Source organism: Symphalangus syndactylus, chromosome X (genome assembly GCF_028878055.3).
Source record: "Symphalangus syndactylus isolate Jambi chromosome X, NHGRI_mSymSyn1-v2.1_pri, whole genome shotgun sequence".
Lineage (NCBI taxonomy): Eukaryota > Metazoa > Chordata > Mammalia > Primates > Hylobatidae > Symphalangus > Symphalangus syndactylus.
In genome coordinates, this window is record NC_072447.2 from 133,941,812 (window position 1) to 133,963,537 (window position 21,726).

The 21,726-nt window shown below is 39.7% G+C and overlaps 1 protein-coding gene across 5 annotated transcripts in view; it reads right to left on the minus strand.

Annotated features, from left to right (window-relative positions):
- Positions 1–21,447, minus strand: part of ENOX2 (ecto-NOX disulfide-thiol exchanger 2) — a 285,625-nt gene extending 264,178 nt beyond the window's left edge. For 3 of the 5 annotated variants that reach the window (XM_055268213.2, XM_063634727.1, XM_063634730.1), the window contains exons 1-2: positions 21,235–21,447; positions 19,872–19,919 (exon numbers count right to left, since the gene is read on the minus strand). Coding sequence is in view for 3 of the 5 variants with exons in the window: in XM_063634727.1 (XP_063490797.1) it covers positions 19,872–19,874 (3 nt within the window). In the remaining 2 variants the exon portion in view is untranslated. Of the gene's footprint in view, positions 1–5,443; positions 5,517–19,871; positions 19,920–21,234 lie in introns of those variants that run through there. The other 2 variants (XM_063634728.1, XM_063634729.1) reach the window with 2 other exon arrangements.
- Between the last annotated feature and the right edge of the window lie 279 nt (positions 21,448–21,726).

Genomic DNA, 21,726 nt, shown 5'->3' on the forward strand with positions numbered 1-21,726 from the left:
GAAGGTACTTGCACTAGAAAAAAAAAACTTTTGAACAGAATATTCCAGAATACCTATGCAAAGCAGAAGCAATCTAGCCATTCAGCTTCAGAAACTCAGGCTTCGGAACAGCTCCGAACCTTTAGCTAGCAGAAGAGGAGAAAAACCTCTGGCGGTGCAGCTGCTGAAGGTCTGAATACTGCATGTGAGTGCTAACTGTGTGCAAGACACCAGGCTATGTGCTAAGAGACAAGTAAAATATGGTCATGACTTCAAGAACTCAGTCTACTGGGGGAAGACAGACCAAAAATAAATATTAAATACAGTAGCAGGTATAATTTGAGTGGAACCTTAAATATTGAGCAGCTCTATGATTGCTGGAGATAAGGAAGGATGGCAATTGAAATGTAGAGAACAGTATGGAAAGGCACAGGAGCTTGAAAATTTGGGGTGTACCTACGACCCAGAAGTGGTCTAGCGTGGCAGGTAAATAAGATATAGAGAGTGTTGTGTAGTGGGAGATAAGAGTGTAAGGGAATTCTGAGTGCCTGGGACAAGGCTATGGATGGCCCTGAATGTCTATTCGGAAAAAAAAAAAAAAAAGCAAAATCCTTTAGAGGATTTTTAAGGAGAGGAGTGATAGGATAAGATCTGCATTTAGGAAGAACATTCTAACAGTTAGGCATAAAATGGAGTCGGGAGAGAGTAGACACAGAGAAGATGTGCGATGTTTGGCCATTTGGCTGCATGGAAGAAAAATTACACTTTGGCTGTCAATGTTTCTTGTTGCAAAAAGCTGAGAATGGAGAAAGAAGCAACAGATTATGAAAGAGATCTTAAAAGCAAAGCTGAAAATCTGAAGAAAGAACATGAGTAGTAGCAATGTTTAGAAATTCCTGGGGATGCAATGTTCCCCTTGACTCTGTCAGTAAAGACTACCAACGACGGGGGTTGGAAAGAAAGTAAAAATGTTTAATAGTCTGGTCAGCAGACAGCTCTACACTGTCTAGGTCTTTTGAAGTCATGAACAATGGGATATCTGCTCTGGGTAGCACACAGGTGGGCAAACAGTTTCTTTAATGAAGAGCCCCTAAAGACATACCGCATATTCCATAGTGGTTAAGAGCATTGGCTCTGAAGACAAACTTGCCATCCAATATTGATTCCTGCTACTTAGTAATTGTGTGACCTGGTAGACCGGATACCTAAACTCTGTATCTGTTTTTCTAACCTGAAAATGTAAGTACTACTGTCTACTTTATGGCATTGCTGTGAGCGTTGATGAGTTCATACATATAAGGTATTTATAACATGATCTGGCACAGAGCAAGCTTTCAATAAATGTTAGTTTTTTGTGTTGTTGTTTGTTTGTTTTTTTCTGAGACGGAGTTTCACTCTTGTTGCCCAGGATGGAGTGCAATGGCATGGTCTTGGCTCACTGCAACCTCTGCCTCCCAAGTTCAAGCGATTCTCCTGCTGCAGGCTCCCAAGTAGCTGGGATTACAGGCACCCACCACCATGCCTGGCTGATTTTTATATTTTTAGTAGAGACAGGGTTTTGCCACGTTGGCCACGCTGGACTCGAACTCCTGATCTCAAGTGATCCACCCCCCTCAGCCTCCCAAAGTGCCTTGATTACAGGCATGAGCCACTGTGCCTGGCCAAATGTTAGCTATTCTTATTATTGTGTTTATATATGGCTGGGGAGACACACACTCAACTGTACTATGCTCAATAATGTCAGTCAGTATAGTTTAGCAGCCCAAGGGGCATTTGCAGTATACTATCCTACATAAATAGCATGCCTTAATTATTGTATTATTCATAATAAGCATATTAAGTCCTTTTTGGAAAAAGGCAAATATGAATAAATTTTTGAATCTGTTAGTATTCTTGGTGATCCCGTTAAATAAGCTAGTGCAAGCTGGCTCCAGCACACCACGAACTGGTGTATACTAACCTTTATATTTCCGTCCATGAGATCTGCCCTTCACTCCTCTAAAACACGCTCATAGGTGTACCAAAGAGGAAAATTCATCAGACGACTCAACTTCAGCTCCCTCAACAACCAGAACCTACAAATCTCCCTCTTGAATTTTTCTTGGCCTCAAACAAGACAGGGAAAAAGTAACTATTTTGTAGATGAAAGACTTTTTCTTTCGTGAATAAGAAAATGTCAATTTCTTTAAAAGCCCCAATAAATTCTTTTTCATTTATATTCAGAGTGCCTATTCCTAGAAAAAGGAACAGAGTGAGGGATGTTAGCCAGAGCTTCCAACTACACAGGACATTTGCCACCTGAAACCAAGTTTAATATGGAACTTCCAATTTCATGCCTAGTTTGCCCAGTTCTCCTTCCTCTAATCCTGATCTGTTCCCCGAAGTTTCCACCTGTATTTTTTAAGTGTCAAATTCATTTAAGTTTAAAGAATGATAAAAGGGCTTTATATCATCCTCCTTTCTTTTTTGCCAGAAGGAAATAATACGAGGACAGATTTACTTTAAGATATGTTAAAATATAAAGATATCATCTTAGATAAGGGTAAATTCCAATTATATGGTATCTGAGATAATATATTCATTACCATCTTAAAGTCTCATAAACAGATTATAACAATACTTGCTCTATCTCTGGCCCATTTTCTTATCAACATTCTCAAATGTTCATTGTCAAATGCTAAAGAAGAGTTGTCTATGGCGTGAACATCGAGTCATTAATCTAGTACACGGGACAGTCTCTAATAAATTCAGATATAAAAATGGCCCCTTCAAGAACGTTTACTGAAGGGGTCTTAAAGAAAGTTTTACCAGAGAGCTTGTATGAGCTATGCAAGTAGTTGGGTTCATTTGCTGAATTGATAATGTGGCTTTAAATAGTATTCCTTTCTTCAGTGGGACAAAAAGCATTTTTTCCCTTAAAACTAATTAATTTAAAATTGAGAAACCATTTGGAAATTTTAAAAGATAAGAACGCTGATCTATGAGAGAGAGAGAGAGAGAAAGAGAGACACAGAGACAGAGACAGACAGAAAGAAAGAAAAGTGTGAACCTGAATTAGCTGTATATTTTTTCTGCTGATCTGGACAAAATACTCAAATTTCAAAAACATATAGCGCTTCACATTCATAGCCAGTATATCTTAAAATACACATACTTTCATGGAAACAATCTTGTAAGTTCATCCAGTACAACAATAAAAACAAACTAGCTTTTTTAGAAGAGAAAATACTCCATACTAACCTTTTGGAATAGACAACATTTTGCTTCCCCAAAATTTCACAAAGATCTACTTTCATTCATATTGATGTACACATTAATCAAAACACTAGTGTTTCTTATACATCTGTAAAATTAATCTTGAAATCATACACATATTCAAATAAATGCTGGATTAAAAATAGTTTTGAAAACATCTCTAGCGTCCTATCCAAGAATACATTTTTTGGTAAATGACCACATTTATCCCCCTTCTCTAGTAGCATAAGTCACATTTACCTGGCACCCATCAACCGAGAGGCAGCCTGATATCAGGGAGGAAAAAGCACAGATTCTTTAATCAGATAATGTAACCTGTAAGTTTAGGCTGCACTTAGATGGAGACCTCAGGCCAGTTACTCATCCTGAGTCTCAGTTTTCTTACCTATAAAATGGAGATCATATCACTGACCTCACACTTACTGAGAATGAACTAAGAAAGTATATATTAAATCACTGTCTAAATGTTTTATACCACATCCACTATGATTCAGTAACCAACAACTACACTGCAATTGTAATTTTTAATAGAGTAAAACCATTAAGGAATTAAACATGTATTCGCTATTAGCATACAAATAAAATACAGTCATAAAAGCCACCTAGTTAGATTTGAAATTATTCATTAGGTCACTGTGGAATTGAGAGCTGGCAAGGAGATAATGTCATTTTTAAAATGTAAACATTTTTATTAGCAGAGAGAAGTTCTTCCCAGATATAGTAATTCCAGTAGCATAACAAAGTCCAGCATTTTTCATTGCCAGAAACTTAAACCAGTAACACTGGTCCATGAGAAATCTCTATTTATTGAACAAAGCAATATTTTCCATGTAAATCTATTTAATTTTATAGTGGAGAAAATGAGTCTCTGGTTTTAACCATAAGAAAAAAGCCTCAACAACTTCTCACATTAAAATGTACACAGAAGGCTCTTCTAGAGTCAAGCATGCATTGGAGTATAGAGAAAACATCCAGCAAGCACAACTTTCCAACACTTAGCAGAACCAACCAACCAATACTCAAAGAAGAAACTGAAGCTATAAATTCAAATAAATGGGCTGCAGGGAGACTACACAAACCTGCTGTTGCTTTAATTGCAGACAATTCAATTCAGCAGCTGTTGGTCCAGGCACTAAGGTTCACTGTATGCTCTTCAACGTAACCTTGAAATATTGTCACTCACTCACTTCTCCACATCATCTGCATGCTGTCCAATTAATGAGGAGCGAAATCAACTGTCAAACCACGCATCAAAATAGAACATGATCTTTTAGCTGTTAAGCGTAGGAGCACAATATTTTAAGAATAATAAAGCAACAATGGAGATGAAAGTCCTTGACAACAAATGATATTCAAACTTATCAAAACAACGTGGTTGTAGGAACTAAGCTTCTGTTCTGTGCACCAAGAAAGTGAAACTTTCTCAGGGTTTTTCATTTGCAAGTGACCTTTCTGTCTAACTGCTGTATAAGAAGCCTTTCAAAAAACATTCGCCCATACCTGATCAGAATCTTCTTCATTATTATGGACCATTATGTTTCTGAGAGCTTAAGAAAATACTTAAGAAACACTTTTGATCCAAGGATATTTTACAATACAGATGGTTTGGGGCTCGTATTTGTAGCTTTGCTGTTTCCAGCACTTTTTTTTTCTATCAGGAGAATAAACAAACAACAATAATATATAATGTTCATCAACCTGAGTTCAGTAATGAAAAATAACTAAATTTACCAAACAGATGTGTCCTGGAATGCTTCCTGTTTGAAGTTTCCCTACTCTTAAGTATATCCCAAATCTATACAACCAATTAACAAATACAGGAGTTAATAAACTCAAGAGAAACATAACACACTAAGTGTTTAAAAATTGCTTTTTGCTTCCAAAGCACTGTCTTCTGTGCAAACACTCTAAGCTATATCACATACTACCAGTTGCAGACATAAGACTTGAGAAATTCAATACAAGAATACAGCAGAGAAGCATGCACAATTAAGGGATCGGGACTACCAGTTTAACAGAAAACGCAGATTTTATACAGCAATCTGCTACAAACATTATAGCTGGGGGCAGGCATGTTTTATGCAGCTATTTTGTTTAGCTCATTAGAAACCTATTTGTCCTTCAGTACAGTTGAACTGAAGGAAAAATAAAAGAAAGAAATGCACTTTGAAACAAAGGGGAAATTCAGATAAAACAAAACATACTATACCTGTATATTGTACCAGGAACATTGTGACACTCTTCAGGGAACTGTTTCACGTTGTATCCTATCGTGAGTTATTCTCTCCTTACCCTCTTCTCTCCACAAGAAGCAAAGCCAAAGCACCCCAAACCCCCACTACACCCTATCCATAACCCACCCACCCCATTGAGTAAAAAGAAAAATAGCTATAATTCAGCTTAGATCCGACGCTTCTGTTTAGCTCAGCTCCAGACGAGCAACTGAGCTTTAGCAACGGAGCATAGGGAGGAGGATTCTGATGCCAGTAGCACTTCCATCCACTTCACTTACACAAAAGCAGGCAGTGGAAAATCCAGGAGCCTTGAAGACAAGGGCTGGAACTGGCTTTTATGAATTGCTATTACTGCATGTGTCACCATCCATCTCCAATGACGGACACTTATAGGCTGAATTGGGAGTGGAGGGGGTGGGGTGGAGGAGGTTAGAGAGCAGGTGGAGAAGCAATTAGCAGTATGTTCATTGGAGAATTCGTTCGGGATTTCATACATCAGTGCCTAAAGAAACAGCATGCAGTTGACAAATCAGAACTTTACAATTTGCATGCCTTGGAAGAAATCTTAGCTCACAGCTCCAAACAAAATAATGTTTGCCCACTCTTATAGGGCACAGAAAGTCACCCCTTTGCTTTTTCTTTCCTCTGGCTACCCTTATTCCTGAGAAATCAACATTCAGAATGAATATTTGCTAATTTTCCCTAAAGAATTATATTTTAAAAAGGCTGGAAGCAAAGGAAGTATAAAGAAATTAAATTCTATTGAACATGACATCTCTTAACACAAAGGCAAGAAGCTAATTATTTTAAGCCAACTCTTCATCCCTAGTCCCATTCCCCAAGTGCAGCTTTCACACCTATAATCAGTGGATCACACAACTTTTGTCCATATATTTAACACTGAAAAACAAATCTATGTCTACCTAAAAATAGTTCAGTTAAAATGAAGGTGAAAAGCCAAGAGCTATGTGCAGGATCCACTTCATAGGTGACTTAAGAAAGCACTTTACATGTAAGTGCTTCAGTTTTACTCATCCGCTAAACTAAAGCTCATTTTTAGACGGATTTTAAAATTAATCACGAGTATTAACAAAAAGGAGATAGTGTCTTTGGGAGGAAACATGATACAACCAAAGGAGCACTGGGGCTGGGTATCAGGAAACCTGGGTTCAGCTTCCAGTTCTACAACTTTCTAACTATGTGACTCTGGACAAGTCACTTAACTTCTTTGAGCCTAAGTTCCCTTTATTTGTTAACTGCAGATAATAGTACCTATCCTGACTGTCTCACAGGATTGCTGTGAAGAGCTAATGAGATAATAGGTATGAAAACCCTTTTGTAAATTGTAAACGGCTATACAATTGTATGGGATTATTACTACCATGCCCTAAACAAATCTTGCCTTAATGATTGAAGTGAGGCACCTCTATCACATAAGGCAAATAGAAAGAAAGAACCAATACAATTTCATGAAACACTGTTCAATTCTTACAATTTTTAAATTAGATGGAATCGCTGTTTGCTCTTAAAATTCTACAGCAAGGAACTTTTTTGAGAAAATTTTAAAATAATACTTCAAAAGTTTATTAAAGAGACTGGTGCCCTCTAAATTCTCTCTTTCCTTTCTGGAAAGTCAGTCCATTTTTCTTCATATGGTCTAGTATTATGTCCCATCTAGAATGCAAACTACTAGATAATGAGCATCTCCTTTTGTTCAAGCTTTCTATTTGCCTGTTACATCCTCATTGCCCAGTGTGTTGGGGTAGGATTCAAGGTGATTAACTAAATCTAAATCCACAAGGTAAAAATCCAAAGTCATGCTTTATGAGGCTCCAAGCTGCCTTGATACTATATATACAGTGACCAGCTGGCTTCAGCTGGGACACAATTTTAGCACATGAAGTCCTGGGGTGGCCACACCTGGGCCTCTAAATGATCCAGGCAATGTTTGGGGATCTTTGGTTCAGCCAAATCCCACATGTCCTGATTTCCATCTGTATGGTGGTTCCCAAGTGTGTGTTTGTCCACATGAACCAAATCTGAAGCAGCCAAAAGAAAGGTGGGGGATAGAGCAGGGATATCAGATGTCAGCTCCTCTTGGCCCCATCCAGTGCTATCTGTGCCCTCAAACAAGTGCCCATCCTACTTCTTGTAAGAAGAAAGAAAACTTTTTCTAATTGCCCCTTTGAACATCATTGCTACTACTGAAGATGCCAGTAAAATATATATCCAAAATCTATGTTAAACCAATTGGGAAAAGGATAATATTAATCACATAACAGGTAATTGGTAGCTAAGAGCAAGCGAGCTGCTGAAAGGCGGAAGGGGAGAAAAAGACAAGAGAGGAGAAGGAGGGTAAAAGAGGGGAGGGGTGGAGAAAAGAGAAAATGAATCTGAAGTGAGAGCTTTTTAATCAGAAACATACTTGCTGAAATCATCCAAAGTCTCACCTACTATAATAAAAAGTGCTTGTCTTTTGAGGTATTGGGAGTGGCCTCCTAACCATCAAAGCTGCAATCCTAGCCTTCCAACTGCTTACGTAAACAGTCAAGAGCCTGAAAAGGTACTGACAGCCCTAGCACCAGGTCTCACTTTCCTCTGCCATTCGGAAAGTGAGGCAGGTGGGATACAATTCTCCAGAGGCCTCATCCCTGCTACCCTCCACCACAGCCTCACTGGCAGCATGGCTGCCCACTAAGGAAAGTGTCAGTCCAATTTCAGGTTCAGCAAAGGAGGCTTGCCTGAGACTTTAAAAACCACATTGGTAAGAAACGAACAAAGGCTGTATTTCAGAATCGGACTGTTCTGCCTTTGGGCATTGCAACTAAACTCCTCCACAAATTTAAGCTTGAAATTCATATTCCCCAAGTTCCTCAGAAGGGCCATTCAAAGTAAAGGGAAAGGACAGGAAAGATGATTTTTTTTTGTTAGCTTCTTTCTCACAGTCAAAAAATGAGGAACATGACTGACAGAGTGTCCCAAAAGGCAATGAGGTGTGAAGCAGTAGTTTCAACCCAGATTAGCAAGAAGAGCAATGAAAGCATCCTTATAAAAACAAACACACACACCAAAAACCATTGCACTGTTTCCATTATCCTGATTTCAAGTTCCAGAATGTAAGCATTAATGGTTCCCTAAACCACCCAAGCTCCTCCTCGGCAGCCGTCACCAAGCCTGACTGATTTTTTTCAAATGAATTTCCATCACTAGCCACCCGATTCTGAGTATTTTTGTCAAAAACAAAAGTCCTAGTGGAAGATTTCAAAGAACTAAGAACTTGAACCAAACCATGAACTTAAACGGGAAGACACAACACTAATTTGCTAAATTCCAAACAAAACAGAAATTGTAACAGTTTGAAAGCAACAAAAACTAGCAAGCTGATTTGAATCAGAACAAAGTTTCATGTTTTCTGAATCGATCAAACTTGCACCAAACCCTGAGAGTCTAATCAGCTCAAGCTCCTGCAAAGAACACACAGCAAGGCTTGGTTTCACCTGTCTGAAAGCTGAAAAGGGAACCACAGAATGAACACTGGATAAGGAGTCAGAAGAACTGACGTCTCCTGATTTTCTTCACTGTTTGATCTTGGTCAAGTCACTTCTACTCTCTTAGCCTCAGCTTGCTTGCCAAGAAATGGCCAGGCTGGGATTGCCAATATCCCAGGTTTAATAGTCTATGCCAACTGTGGAATTTAGTCAAGTGATGAAACAGATAAAGTCACAATTTAGCCTTAATCTGCAGGAGGCAGAGAGATGGACCACCCCAGCTCTCTTAAAGATTCATGTTTCTAGCTTATTTTGAAATATACTTGGCCAGGCATGGTGGCTCACACCAATAATCCTGGCACTTTGGGAGGCCCAGGTGGGAGGATCACTTAACCTCAGGAGTTCAAGACCAGCCTGGGCAAGAGAGTGAGACCCCACCTCCTAAATAAACAAATTAATTAAATTTTAAAAAGTTTTTTTTAAAAGAAATACACTTCATTTAAGAGTTGGTAACTGTCCTTGTTCAGCCTCAGAAATAACCTAATATACTTTTTCAGAATGTCTCTCCTCAAAGAAATGTTTCAGGAATAGGTTGTTTTCCTCAAGTGAAAGTTACAGATGAGTTGTCTGGTCCAATAAAAGGAAGAGGAAAGAAATGACAGTGATCTAATATAGGCTGAGCCCCTATTGCATGTCAGACATGGCAAATTTTACATAATTTTCTTAACCAATCTTCACAATACAACGCTATATGGTTTTTTGTTTTTTGTTTTTTGAGAAAGGGTCTTGCTCTGTCACGCAGGCTGGAGTGCAGTGACACAATCATAGTTCACTGTAACTTTGAACTCCTCGGCTCAAGTAATCCTCCTATAGTAGACACTTTTATCCTTACTTTATAGGCAAGGAAACTAAGGCTTACTGATGCTAAGTGACTTGCTTACAGTACTTGACTGGTACTGGGATTCGAACTCAGACAATTTGAATCCATTACTATAACAATATCCTAAGAACTAAAGAAATAGTTCTTAATTCACTGATTCAATTGGGCTTGCTTAGTGAATAAATTACATGCTGATTCAAAACAGTGAAAGTAAATTTCCTTGCATTTATACTGGGTTGACATTTTTTTAAATTTCATTTTACAGTTTGGTATAACGGTTAGGACTACTGGGCTCTGGAGTCAGGCAGACCTGAATTTCTTGAATTCTGTCTTATGGACAAGATAGTTAACCATGCTGTGTCTCAAGTTTTCTCATCTGAAAAATGGGGAGGAAGTAGTCCCTACCTTGTCAGGCTGTTGGAAAGTGTCAATGACCTGATAGCATCTCGAATAGTACTTGACACAAAATGACAACTCAGTAAAGACTGATGAAAGCTATCCTTGTATTCATAGCAATACAAGAAAGGAAAGGTTATAAAGCAAAACGAAACTGGGATTCACTGAATTTAAGTGCTCTTTGGTTATAGCACAGATATAGTTTGGAAGGTTTTCAGTGGTCTACCTCATTCTCCAAAACTAACTTGCATCTTATGGTAAATCAGCATATTCATGAAGCAACATGAATACATTAATTGGGGTTTCCTAAAGAGTAGCAAGGAAACTTGTCATGTGCTCTGCTTAGCAGCAGTTGTCCCTAGTTTCCTGGAACCCATCCTTTTAAAGAAAAAGCTCGGAAGTAGCAGATAGTAATGCTGGAAGTACCAGTCAGGTGGAGACATCCTGCTTCCCCCCAGTCCTTCAAGCCCTGGCTTCTTTCCTATTCACCTGTGGCCCTCTTCTCAGATTCCCTTCTTTCCTTCCCCAGTTTATTCTGGTTTTATCGTGATTCTTCCTCTGGCACTAGCTCTGTTTCTGCTCATCAGCATCAAGTGGTATCTATGGAATGTGTGCCTTGCACGACACTAGATGAAATAGAAAGTCATCCAAAGTTAATGAAAAAGACATGTGATCCATGGCCAAACAGATCTAAGGTACACAGGTAGACTAGAGTTTTGGCAACACAGTAAATGCAGGTATAATGCAGGATGACTTGGGTGATTTCAGAGCACAAAAGAGTTTGTTCATCTAGTTAATGATATGCATACTGAAAAATTTTTTAAAACTGTACTCATGTCTGCCACTTAATCTGAAATGCATAAAGGAATGGATACATTAATAGGTGATAAAGCAAATACAACAAAATGTTCATTATAGAATCTAAATGGTGAGTATCTGGGTGTTCACTGTACAATTCTTTTGACTTTTCTCTGTATTTGAATATTTTCACAATAAAAGGTTGAGAAAAAGGAGAGGGGGAAAGGGGTATGGCTTATTCAACCACAAGTGTTTCAGAACAAAATAATTATAATTGTATAGAAAATATAAAGCAAATAGGGCAAAATAATAACAATTGGTGAGTCGGAGCAAATGGTATATAGGAATTCTTATATGATGCTTGCAATTTTTCTACACTTAAAAGTACTTCAAACTAAAAAGTTAAAAGATAATTTGTTGAGCACCAACCTCTTTTACCTAGTGTCTCAGTTGCCATTTTCAGTAGTGAGGGCATTAGATTAATAGTAGAGATACTGGAAACAATAGTGGAAGGGTGGGGAAAAATAAGTCACAGATATATCTTGGGGGCCTACTATATGCAAGACACTGTGTTAGGCACTTTGGGGAATTCAAAGAAGTAAAAAACACAGTCCGTTCCCTGAGAGGGCTCCCACTGTAAGTAATGGAATGCCAAAGCAGTGTCTGAAAGGGTAACTGGCTGGAGCAGAGTTCTGTAAGACAGAAGTATAAAGATTAGAAAGGTAGGTTAGAGCCAGATTGCAGACAGTACTAAAGGTCAGGCTGAAGAGTTTGGACTTCATCCTATGGATAATGGGAAGCCATTTACAGTATCTGAGTCAGGGAAAGAACATGATCTAAAACTGACTGGCTAGATGGTACAATTTGTTTGGGCACAGGTACCTTCAACATGCATTTGTTTTATATTCATGTACATCTGGTATGTCTGTCCACTTCCCATATCTGGATGTGATGTTTAGGGATTTCCAAGATGCTGGTTGCTGCTTATTTTTCAAACAGCCACTTCCTGACATCTCTTCAGCCTTTCCTTTTTCCTCCCCCAAATCCCAAGGGCAGCTGACCAGCACGTGCCTCAGCCCTGCTGACTCAGCAAGCAATAAATACGCCTCATAGAATGCTTCTGAAATGAAGCTGCTGTGCTTCAAAACTGATTTCTTTCCTTCATGATAATCAAACCTCAATTACTGCTGGAATCACTGATTTGAGTTGGAAAGAATGAATATTCATCTAAGTAACATGTGAAGGAGTGCAGGAAGTTATGTCCTGTGTGCAGAAGGAAACATTTGTTCAAAGTGATCTCTGTATATGGAAAGAAACCCTAGCAGAGACGGCATTGCTGAATAGTGGCAAGTGATTAGGGTAAAATCTCTCAAAGGCTGCCAAATTAGAAAGTGGACTTTATAATCCTTTGGATATATACCCAGTAATGGGATTGCTTGGGTCAAATGGTATTTCTGGTTCTAGATCCTTGACCATGGCACATGTATACCTATGGAACAAACCTGCCCGTTCTGCACAGTAGCCTAGAACTTAAAATTAAAAAAAAAAAAGAAAAAAAAGAAAATTTCCTGATGTCTATGATTGTATTGTAGCTATATATGGAATATCCTTTTTTTTGGTAGAAGATTCAAATAAAATATTCAGAAATGATGAAGCATCATGTTAAAATTTTATTCTCAAATGGTTATTTTAACATTCTTTATACCATTCTTTCAACTTTTCTCTAAATTGAAAGTATTTCAAAATAAAAATAATAAAATTTAAAAAAAGAAAGTGAACTTTATCTGTCTTCAGTTTTTCCCCCCATGAAGTCCATCCTCCAGTGCAATCATGTTACTCCCCCCATTTAAAACCCTGTGTTCACTCATCCCTACATATAGGACAATGGCCATACTGCTTAGCAAGCTGACTTACTTCACCCAACCAGCCACAGGATACCTTTCCAGACTCTTATCCTGTCCCCCTTTCCCACGCTTTCAATGGTTCATACACAATATCTTACCTTTTTCTGAACTATGCAGTTTTATACATTTGACTGCCTTGCATGTGTTGATGGTCCCTCTGCCTGGAATCCTTGCCCATCACCTCTTTGTCCAGAGAGACTAGGCAATGCCCCTCATCCTTTATGATTCAGCACAGTTAGACTCTGATCTCTAAGTTGTCCACCCCTGGCTGTAATTCCCTCCTCCATATTCCCAGAACACCTTCTCTCTCTTTTGGGTGCCTTTCACATCAGAATATGATCACTGGTTTGAGTGTCTATCTCCCCTATTAGACTATGAGCTCCTCAAGGGCAGGGATTACATCCTATCAAATTCATTATTATAGTCCTGGTGTTTAGCATAGGGTCTGGTCCTGTATATATGCTCAAATGTCTATTGAATAAGTGTGAACATCAAGTACTCCTTGAAGTCAAACTCAGCATCTCTTGAAAGGTGAAAATTAGAATGGTATGTGACCAGAGTAATCCTAGTGAAGTATGTTTGAGGACCTGACTGAAGAAAAGCTGATAGGAGGACACCTTATAGGGGCTTATTGTGGGGCAGTTTCTATCCCAGGAAACTCTTACTAGCAGTTGTTCCTGGCTAAAAATGAAGAGCAGCTGGAGCAGATGACAAGAGCCCTTACTGGGGATTTCTCCATCCTTATCTTTCACAGTTCACCACTAAAGCAATGTTGTTCTCTGAAGTAACATTTTCCATAGTGTCTCAATTCTCCTGAATGACTGCCATATTCATTTGTGCTCTGCCTACCGAGGCATTTGGACCAGCTTTGTTAAAGTGTGGTCACCGAAAGCTCTTTGATTCTTCTACTCACTATCGTTATTATGCCAAAGAATAATGTTTTGTGAGTAAGATACCACTGAAAAACAGAGCACCAAAAAGGGGAGGGAAGCAGAGCTAATAAAAACTATCTTTTTTCTCCTCCTAGATTGCCAATGTATTTCACCATGTTTCCATCCTACAGTGTTTTATACTATGTATCAGTAAAGGCAAAAAAAGGAAAATTAAGACTTCAGCAAAACTTTACACTTTGTAGGCAAGAAAAAAAGGAAGCAACATTGAGGGATAGAACATAAATCTTTAGACATACGATCAGTAGCCATTTCTAAAAAGTACACATTTGGGCTGTTTTAAACAAATAGCAAAAAGCAATTAGGTCTTTCTGACTAAACTGAGGTGTATGCTGATTTCTTTTTTTAAACTAAGTCTGTTTTGATCTTCAAAAATGTCAAACTGGTAAACACTTTACTTTTTTGCACATATAAATCTAAGAGCCAAGCCTAGCTTGAGGAAGATTTAAGAGACATAAAATTTGTCTGAGGTGTCTGCCAAATCTCTGCAGCAGAGACAGAAACCCTGGAAAAGCTGACACAATCATAACTCTCACATCACCAGCAGGCTTGTGCAGGGCTGGGAAGCACAGAAAGTCACTGTTCCTTCTCTCATACTGTTTGTAAACAGAGAAGCAGATCATTTGCTTATCAGCTATCTGGTAGCTCATTTTTGCCTAGATATCCCACCAAGAAAAAAAAAAAAAACCCACATCCCCATGGGTATATATACCAATTTTCAGCTGGGTGAATTTTCATTTATAAGATGGGCCCACTTGTTAAAATTTTTCTCTTTTATTTGCTCTTGAATTCTCTTACTCTTGTGTGCTTGCTTGCTCTCTCTCTCCCTCGTTCTTTCTCTTTTTATTCAGAAGGCATTAAAAGGGGTATTTATGAGTATCTAGTGTAGTGCCTAACGGAGTGCTTTCACATAGTAAGCCTACAATAATTCATCGAATGAAGTGAAATCCTATCTGTAGTTTCTACGTTCAAATTATTTGATCATGTAGCAGGAAAACTATAGATTTTTTTTCCTGGAGTATTTAAAAGTAACGATTCCTTATAAAGAAATATTTTATTCAGATGACTCATGCTTAGGACTTCTGTCCTTTAGAAATCATCCATTTTTGCACAATGGGTATTATTTGTAAGGAAAATGAAGGGAAGACTACACTTCAGGATCCTGAATGACCACTGATACATTATTGTAGAGAAAATCAGATATCCTATATATACTCGATTGTATGTCATATGGTAATCCACTACATATGTCTAAAATCACTTAACAATGCAAGAATATAGTGTACACATGGGCTGCAGTCTGTAAGTAGGATTAACTATTGAATTCAACCAAGGTCTTCCCTGGGGACAGATTGCTGGAAAATACATCTACGTGACATTTAAAAAAATAAATTAACCAACGACATCAGCTCCCATGAGACACATTGTTTCTTATACATTCAATTCTATCACAGTTTTCTGTAGCTCTCTGCTGACATCCCCATCCCAAATGACATAGAATTTCAAAAAATAAAGAAAAACAGAGCAACTGGAGCTATTCCATCTCTCCTGTATGAAGTGTTATGTACACAAAGGAAAGATTTCTGTACACGAGCACAATGTGAACCACGACAGGGTGAGATCATGTCAGTTTGCGGCTGTTCTTGTTATGCTGTGGTCACATATAACTTGCCCAAGGGAGTGTACAAAGCCTGTTTTCTTCCTGACAAGGACCAGCAGGGATTGCTGGAAAATAAACAGAGTTATGGCAGGAGGTTTTAAATTTTCTCTTTAAAAAATGCTCTTTATTATGATAACTTTTCTTCTCACTTTGATGTATTTAGTTTTCCTCATCTGTAAAACAGGAATAACTATTTTATGTGTTTAATATTTTTGCTCTGAGAATTAAATACCAGTAGATTGCCTGGCATAAAATAGCTAATCCATACAGTCCACGTCAACATTGGCTAACATTAATTAAACACCTATTATGTGCCTGCCACTGGCCAAAGACTCCCCAAAAAAGTAAATCACAGAAGGAAAACCTGATACTAGGGGAGCAAGCAGGGAGCTGATTTTCAAAGCTTTTATCAGGCAGTCTAAGAAGTCTGGATATTACCCTGAAGACAATGGACAGCCTTTGAACTATTTTATATAGAGGCCGGATAGTTTTAGATTTGTGATTTACAAAAATCATTCTGTCAGCATTGGTAAGAGTGGACTAGAAGGGAAGCAGGCTGGAAGCAGCAGTAATCCAGGCTAGAAGTGATGCATGTGTGTTGGGGGGTGGAAGGTATGCCCCAAAGTAAGACAATGGTGAACACCGGGAAAACATTTTAAAATACCTTTTTTTTTTTTTTTTTTTTGAGACAGAGTCTCACTCTGTCTCCCAGGCTGGAGTTAAGAGGTGCAATCTCGGCTCACTGCAACCTCCGCCTCCTGGGTTGAAGCAATTCTCCTGCCTCAGCCTCCCGAGTAGCTGGGATTACAGGCGCATGCCATCATGCCTGGCTAATTTTTGTATTTTTAGTAGAGACGGGGTTTCCCCATGTTGGCCAGCCTGGTCTCAAACTCCTGACCTCAGCTGATCCGCCTGCCTTGGCCTCCCAAAGTGCTAGGATTACAGGTGTAAGCCACTGTGCCTGGTCAAAATAACTTTTTAAAAATTAACAAATATACCATAGATTAGAAAATTAAAATATGCAAAAGGTTAAAAGTAGAAGTCATATGCAATCTTACTACTTGCAGCAAACCCCTATTAATATTTTTTTGTGTGTTTACCATTACAGGATTTTTCCTATGTATGCCTACACAGATGTGTGTGTGCATGTGCGTGTGCGTGTGTGTGTGCGTGTGCGTGTGTTTGTGTGTGTGTTATGTATATATTTTTAAACTGGGATCTGTCACTCTGTACTGAGAGTTTTACGATGTGAATTTTCTCTTAATATATCAAAAACAATTTTCCACATCATTAAATATTGTTTGGTAAAATCAACTTACAAGGCTACTTAGTAATCCATTCTATAAATGTACCACAATTGATTTCATTCAAACACCTAGTATTGTACATTTAAGATGTTCTTTCTTTTTTTTTTGTTGTTTTTGCTATTAGTATAAACAACTCTGGGATAGATGTCCTGAGTATTAAATTTTTGGAAACATCATGATTCTTTCCTCAGCATAGAGCTCTAGAAGTTGAAGTGGTAGGTTGAAAGCTGTATTCCATTAAGGTTTCTGATACATATTGACGAATTGCTCTCCAGAAGAGCTGTATCAAATTATAGTCCCAGCAGCAGAGTCTATGAGTAGGAGATGAGCTTGAGAGTGATGTCAAGGACGGAGTGCACTGGACTTGGGTGGGTAGAAGGAAGGATGTTTCCTGGCAAAGTATCAGGGCAGGAGGAAGGTGAACTGTGTCAAGAGCAGCAAAGTAATGGGCAGGGCTAAGGAATAGCTGTCTGGATAGGTAAATGATAGGAAAGAAAAAGGTAAGATAACCAGGGGAGAGTGAAGAAAAGAGGGAAAAAGTAGGTCTTTCATGAAATTATGGGCACTTTACTGCTTTCTTTAGCAAAAGTAGCAAATGTAGCAAACAGCTAGTCTTTTCATAGCATTTGGCACTCTGTGCTACCAAGGTCCCCAGTTATATTCATGCAAATCTGTTTATCAATTCTTTTCACCCAATAACCATTTATTAGGTGACTACCATGTGTCAAGTGCTCTTCTGGATGCTATGGGTATGGAGATTAATGAAACCTGGTCCCTGCCCTCAAGGAGTTCACAGTCTAGTGGGGAACACAGAAACATCCACAGACCGACACCCTACAGTGTGGTACAGGCTAGGACAGAGGTAAGTAAGTGCAGGGTCCTGTGGAAGCCAGAGGCCTAACATTGCTTTGTGCGTGCATTCATGTATGTTGGGCGAGGGCTGTCGGGAAGGCTTCACAGAGGTGTTGACATATGAGCTGAGTCTTAAAGGCTGAGGAGTTTCTTGCATGCCTAAGGGTCACAGATCATAGTCATATTCCTAATCAGTGCCTTGAATATTTGTGCTACTGCTCTCAAGGACACTGAGTAAGGTGGGAAGGATGTTTGTGTGTAATCCAAATTCGAGTGGTAACTATAGCTTCCACTGTAATCTTAATGAACATAGAAACATAGCATGTTTGGGCAATATTATTGCTCACCATAGAATATAAAGGACAAGAGGCAAGGGGGGCATGCAGACTTTTAAAACAATTCTGGTAACACTGACATAATAATATTAACATCCACCAAGTCCTAATAATTTTGCCTCCTAAATGTTTCTCAAATCTGTTCCCTCCTCTCACGTCACTACTCTTGGGTCTTTATTGTCTCTCTGTGGAACAGAGTAGCAGCCTCATCATATCTACCTCCACTGTATCCTTCCCACTGTCATTGTCCTTAAAGTAAAAATCTGATCGTGGTGCTCTTCTAAAACATGTTAATGGTTTCTTATGGCCTACAAGCAGCACTTCCCAAATTTCAGTCATGAGTATTACTTAGTGATTTTTACCATATTCACACACAATGTGTACTATTATTACTTAATATTTGTCTTTAAATGAACTGAAAACTGGTTCACTTTCTATTTTTATGAAGTAAAATCCAAAGTGATGGCTTAGTTCAGTTTTATGTTTTTTAAGACATATTTGAACATGTAACTAGTAAAATTAAAATGTTTGTGGGAGCACAATGTAACTACCACTGGCAGATGCCCTATGTTTTGAGAACCACTGACCTATGGGGGTGCATTCCAACTTAGGATTGCAATCAAGGTTCTTCGCAAATCAGCCCCAACCTCTTTCCACTCTTCTCCTACCCATTACACTTTCCTTTTCCTCAACTATCTGCACTCTAGCCATGCTGAATTCTTCCACATTGAATGAACATGCCCTATTCTTATACAGCCACACATCTTTCACAGACTGACTCCTCCATCTGAAATGCCTCCCCTCCACTCCTTCCCTGCCTGGGGCAAACTCACTATCCTTCAAGACCTATCTGTCATGTTACCTCCTCATGGAAGCCTTCTCCCTGAGTCTCCCTTACAGTGAGTCACACCTTCCTTTATCCCTCCATAGCACTTTGTACCTGTCTCTGTTATACTACACACTACAGTATCTCAGAACTGTGGGCATCCAGCTCCCCAACTAGACCCCAGGAAGAGTTCACACCTTGTACTTCATTGTTTCTCCAATACTTCACGTGGGCAGAGGTCATGAAAGAGATCTAGTGTCCCAGGTAACTTTTTAAAATGCTAAAATAAAATACATCCAAAGTACTATCAAGGTCCAAACAGCTTAGAGGTATGATATGTGTTATAAAGAGAATCATCGAATTCAGAAATAGCTGTACTGACTATGGTTTTGGAAGACACAATTAGCTACAGTTGCAATGACAGTTAATTTGGTTTTGGCAGCTACTTTACAGCAAATACATTCTGATATAGAAATTTGAAGTGAATCATTTGGGTTTTGGCCAGGATGATCAACTATACCTATCTCTCCTTACCACAACTGGAAAGTCAAGAACAAGAATGAACATTGGGAGCAGCAAACCATGTTGAACAGAGCATGGGCTTTGGAGTCAGAAATCTGTACACTCAAATCTCAACTCAACTTATAATCTATGTGACTTTAAGTAGATTGTTTAACTTCTGTGCATTTTAGTGTTTCTTCTAGAAAAAAAACAGGAATAATAGTACCTACTTCATAACACTCTCAGATAATGCAACAAAGTATTTATGATGATGACTAGGACATTATGTGGGTTCAATAAATAGCAGTCATTATTGTCCCCCAATGAGATGACTACAATTCAGATAATGTGATGCACGGGGACAGCAAATGCCATTTCTTAAGAAAATAAATTGATGACTCTAGGCTTTAAAGTTGACAGCTATAGACTGTAGCTAAGAATAGCTACAAACAAAACATCTGCAAGACAAGCTTCTTCTTGGATTTAAACTCACACCTGGAACATACCATCACACTTCTTTGTGTTCTCCAAGAATTGATCTCAAATCAGGTTCCCTAGGATGAAAAGAAAAATCATCCAATCTTAATTTTTGCCTTCAATTTTATTTGATACAGAATAATATCCAAACTATGGGTATGTTTCAAAGTATCATGTTATTATGACCCCAAGCTTCTCCACCCTATTTATTTCCCAGTACATTTGTGCTGATATCTTTTATTCCAATCAGGCAAGCCCACCTGTCTCACAGTGCTCCCTCTTCTGTTTACCCTTCTCAAAGTCCAATCTCAGTAGCAGGAAGCATTTTCTCCCTCCTCTTTGACAACTTCAAATCCCCTGTACTCTGCTGGAGCCCAAATTAAAATTCACCTCCTTCACAAAGCCTGAAATCCGGATGAGGGCTTCAGCACTTCTCGGGTTAGGCTTGAACTTCCATAGATGAACTCACCACCCCCATCAGTATGCTCTTCCACTGACCCCCTTAGCGTTTTTTGCACGCATTTGTAATAACACAATGATTAATACGGTCTGCTTCACACGGTCTACTTTATTCTGTAGAATAAAGGTGTGCCCCCTAAATGTTTGTCAACATTAGTGCTATCAGTCTGTGCTGGAAACCCCTAAAGTGCTGGGTTTTTATAACCAGTCTAACTTGCCTTCTACTCTCACCAGAACCCTGCACTGAACCTTAAACACACATTTCTCAAAAGCAAGATTCCTTCCCTCTTTTGCTTCCCATCCCTTCTAGAAATTGAGGGGAAACCCTTCCCACTTCAAAGACCTGGTGGGGGAAGTGGCAGGTGGTTGAGGGGCCAGTAAAGAGATGGCGATCAATTAAGGAGGCAAAAAGATAAAGTTTGAAAAAAAGTCACGCCCTGAGTTTGGCAAGGAATTCCCATGCACCAAAGGAAATGGGGAGTGTAGCGCAGGGAGGGTTATGTGCCCAAACCTGAAATACAAATTGAGGGAAAAGAGGAAAGAAATCACCCAATTCCTGGGGTAAGAATTAGAGTCCAGTCACCGCCTAGGCAAAATCCTGGACGCAAAGTCCAACTTCGGACCTCTGAGGAGGCACAGAGCCAGGGGCAGGGGGGCGGCGTCGTGGGAAAAAAAAAAAAAAAAAAGGGCGGGCGAGTTGGACCAAAAAAAAAAAAAAGAGCAAAGACAGCGCGCTCCCGGGCTCAAGAGAACTAGCGCCTAGAGCTCAAAAGCCCACCCCCGACTCCCAGTCCCGATACCCCCTCCCCTGCAGAGGCGGAGCTGGGTGGAGTTAGGCGCTGAGGACCGCGGCCCCGGAAGCACCCTCCTCCCTAGGCCCCCTCAGTCCCACAGTCCCCAGCCACGGCCACTGGGGCTTTCTGCCTCTCTGACCTCCAGCTCCCCGGCTACCGAAGCGCTAGTCCTTATACAGCCGCGGAAAATCGGGCCGGCGCGGCAGCTCCTGGGCTCGTAGTGCCCTCGTGGCGCCCCACGCCGCACCACTCTCTTCCGAAATGCCCGCCTTGCGCTTCCAGGCCTAGACCCGGTACTCTGGCCCAAGGCTGGACTCTCACCCACAGGGTGCCCACTGCGGCGTCTCCTATTGGCTACTGGTCACCGGGGAAGCCGGAGGCCCGAGCCCATGGCTTCATGGGAAATGTAGTTTGAGGTCGCTGGAGGCTGTTCTTCCTGGGGGTATCCCGTGTTGACATTGGCAGAGAGACGCAAGTGAGGACCGAGAATTATGGGAGATGGAGTCGCGGGACACTTATTTCTCTATACGCACAATTCTTCCCCTCCCCTTCCGATTCTCCCCAGCGTTCGGACAGGGAAGGGTATTCTGGGTATTGTAGTTTGGAGCGCACCGTCTTAGAGAATCTCTCT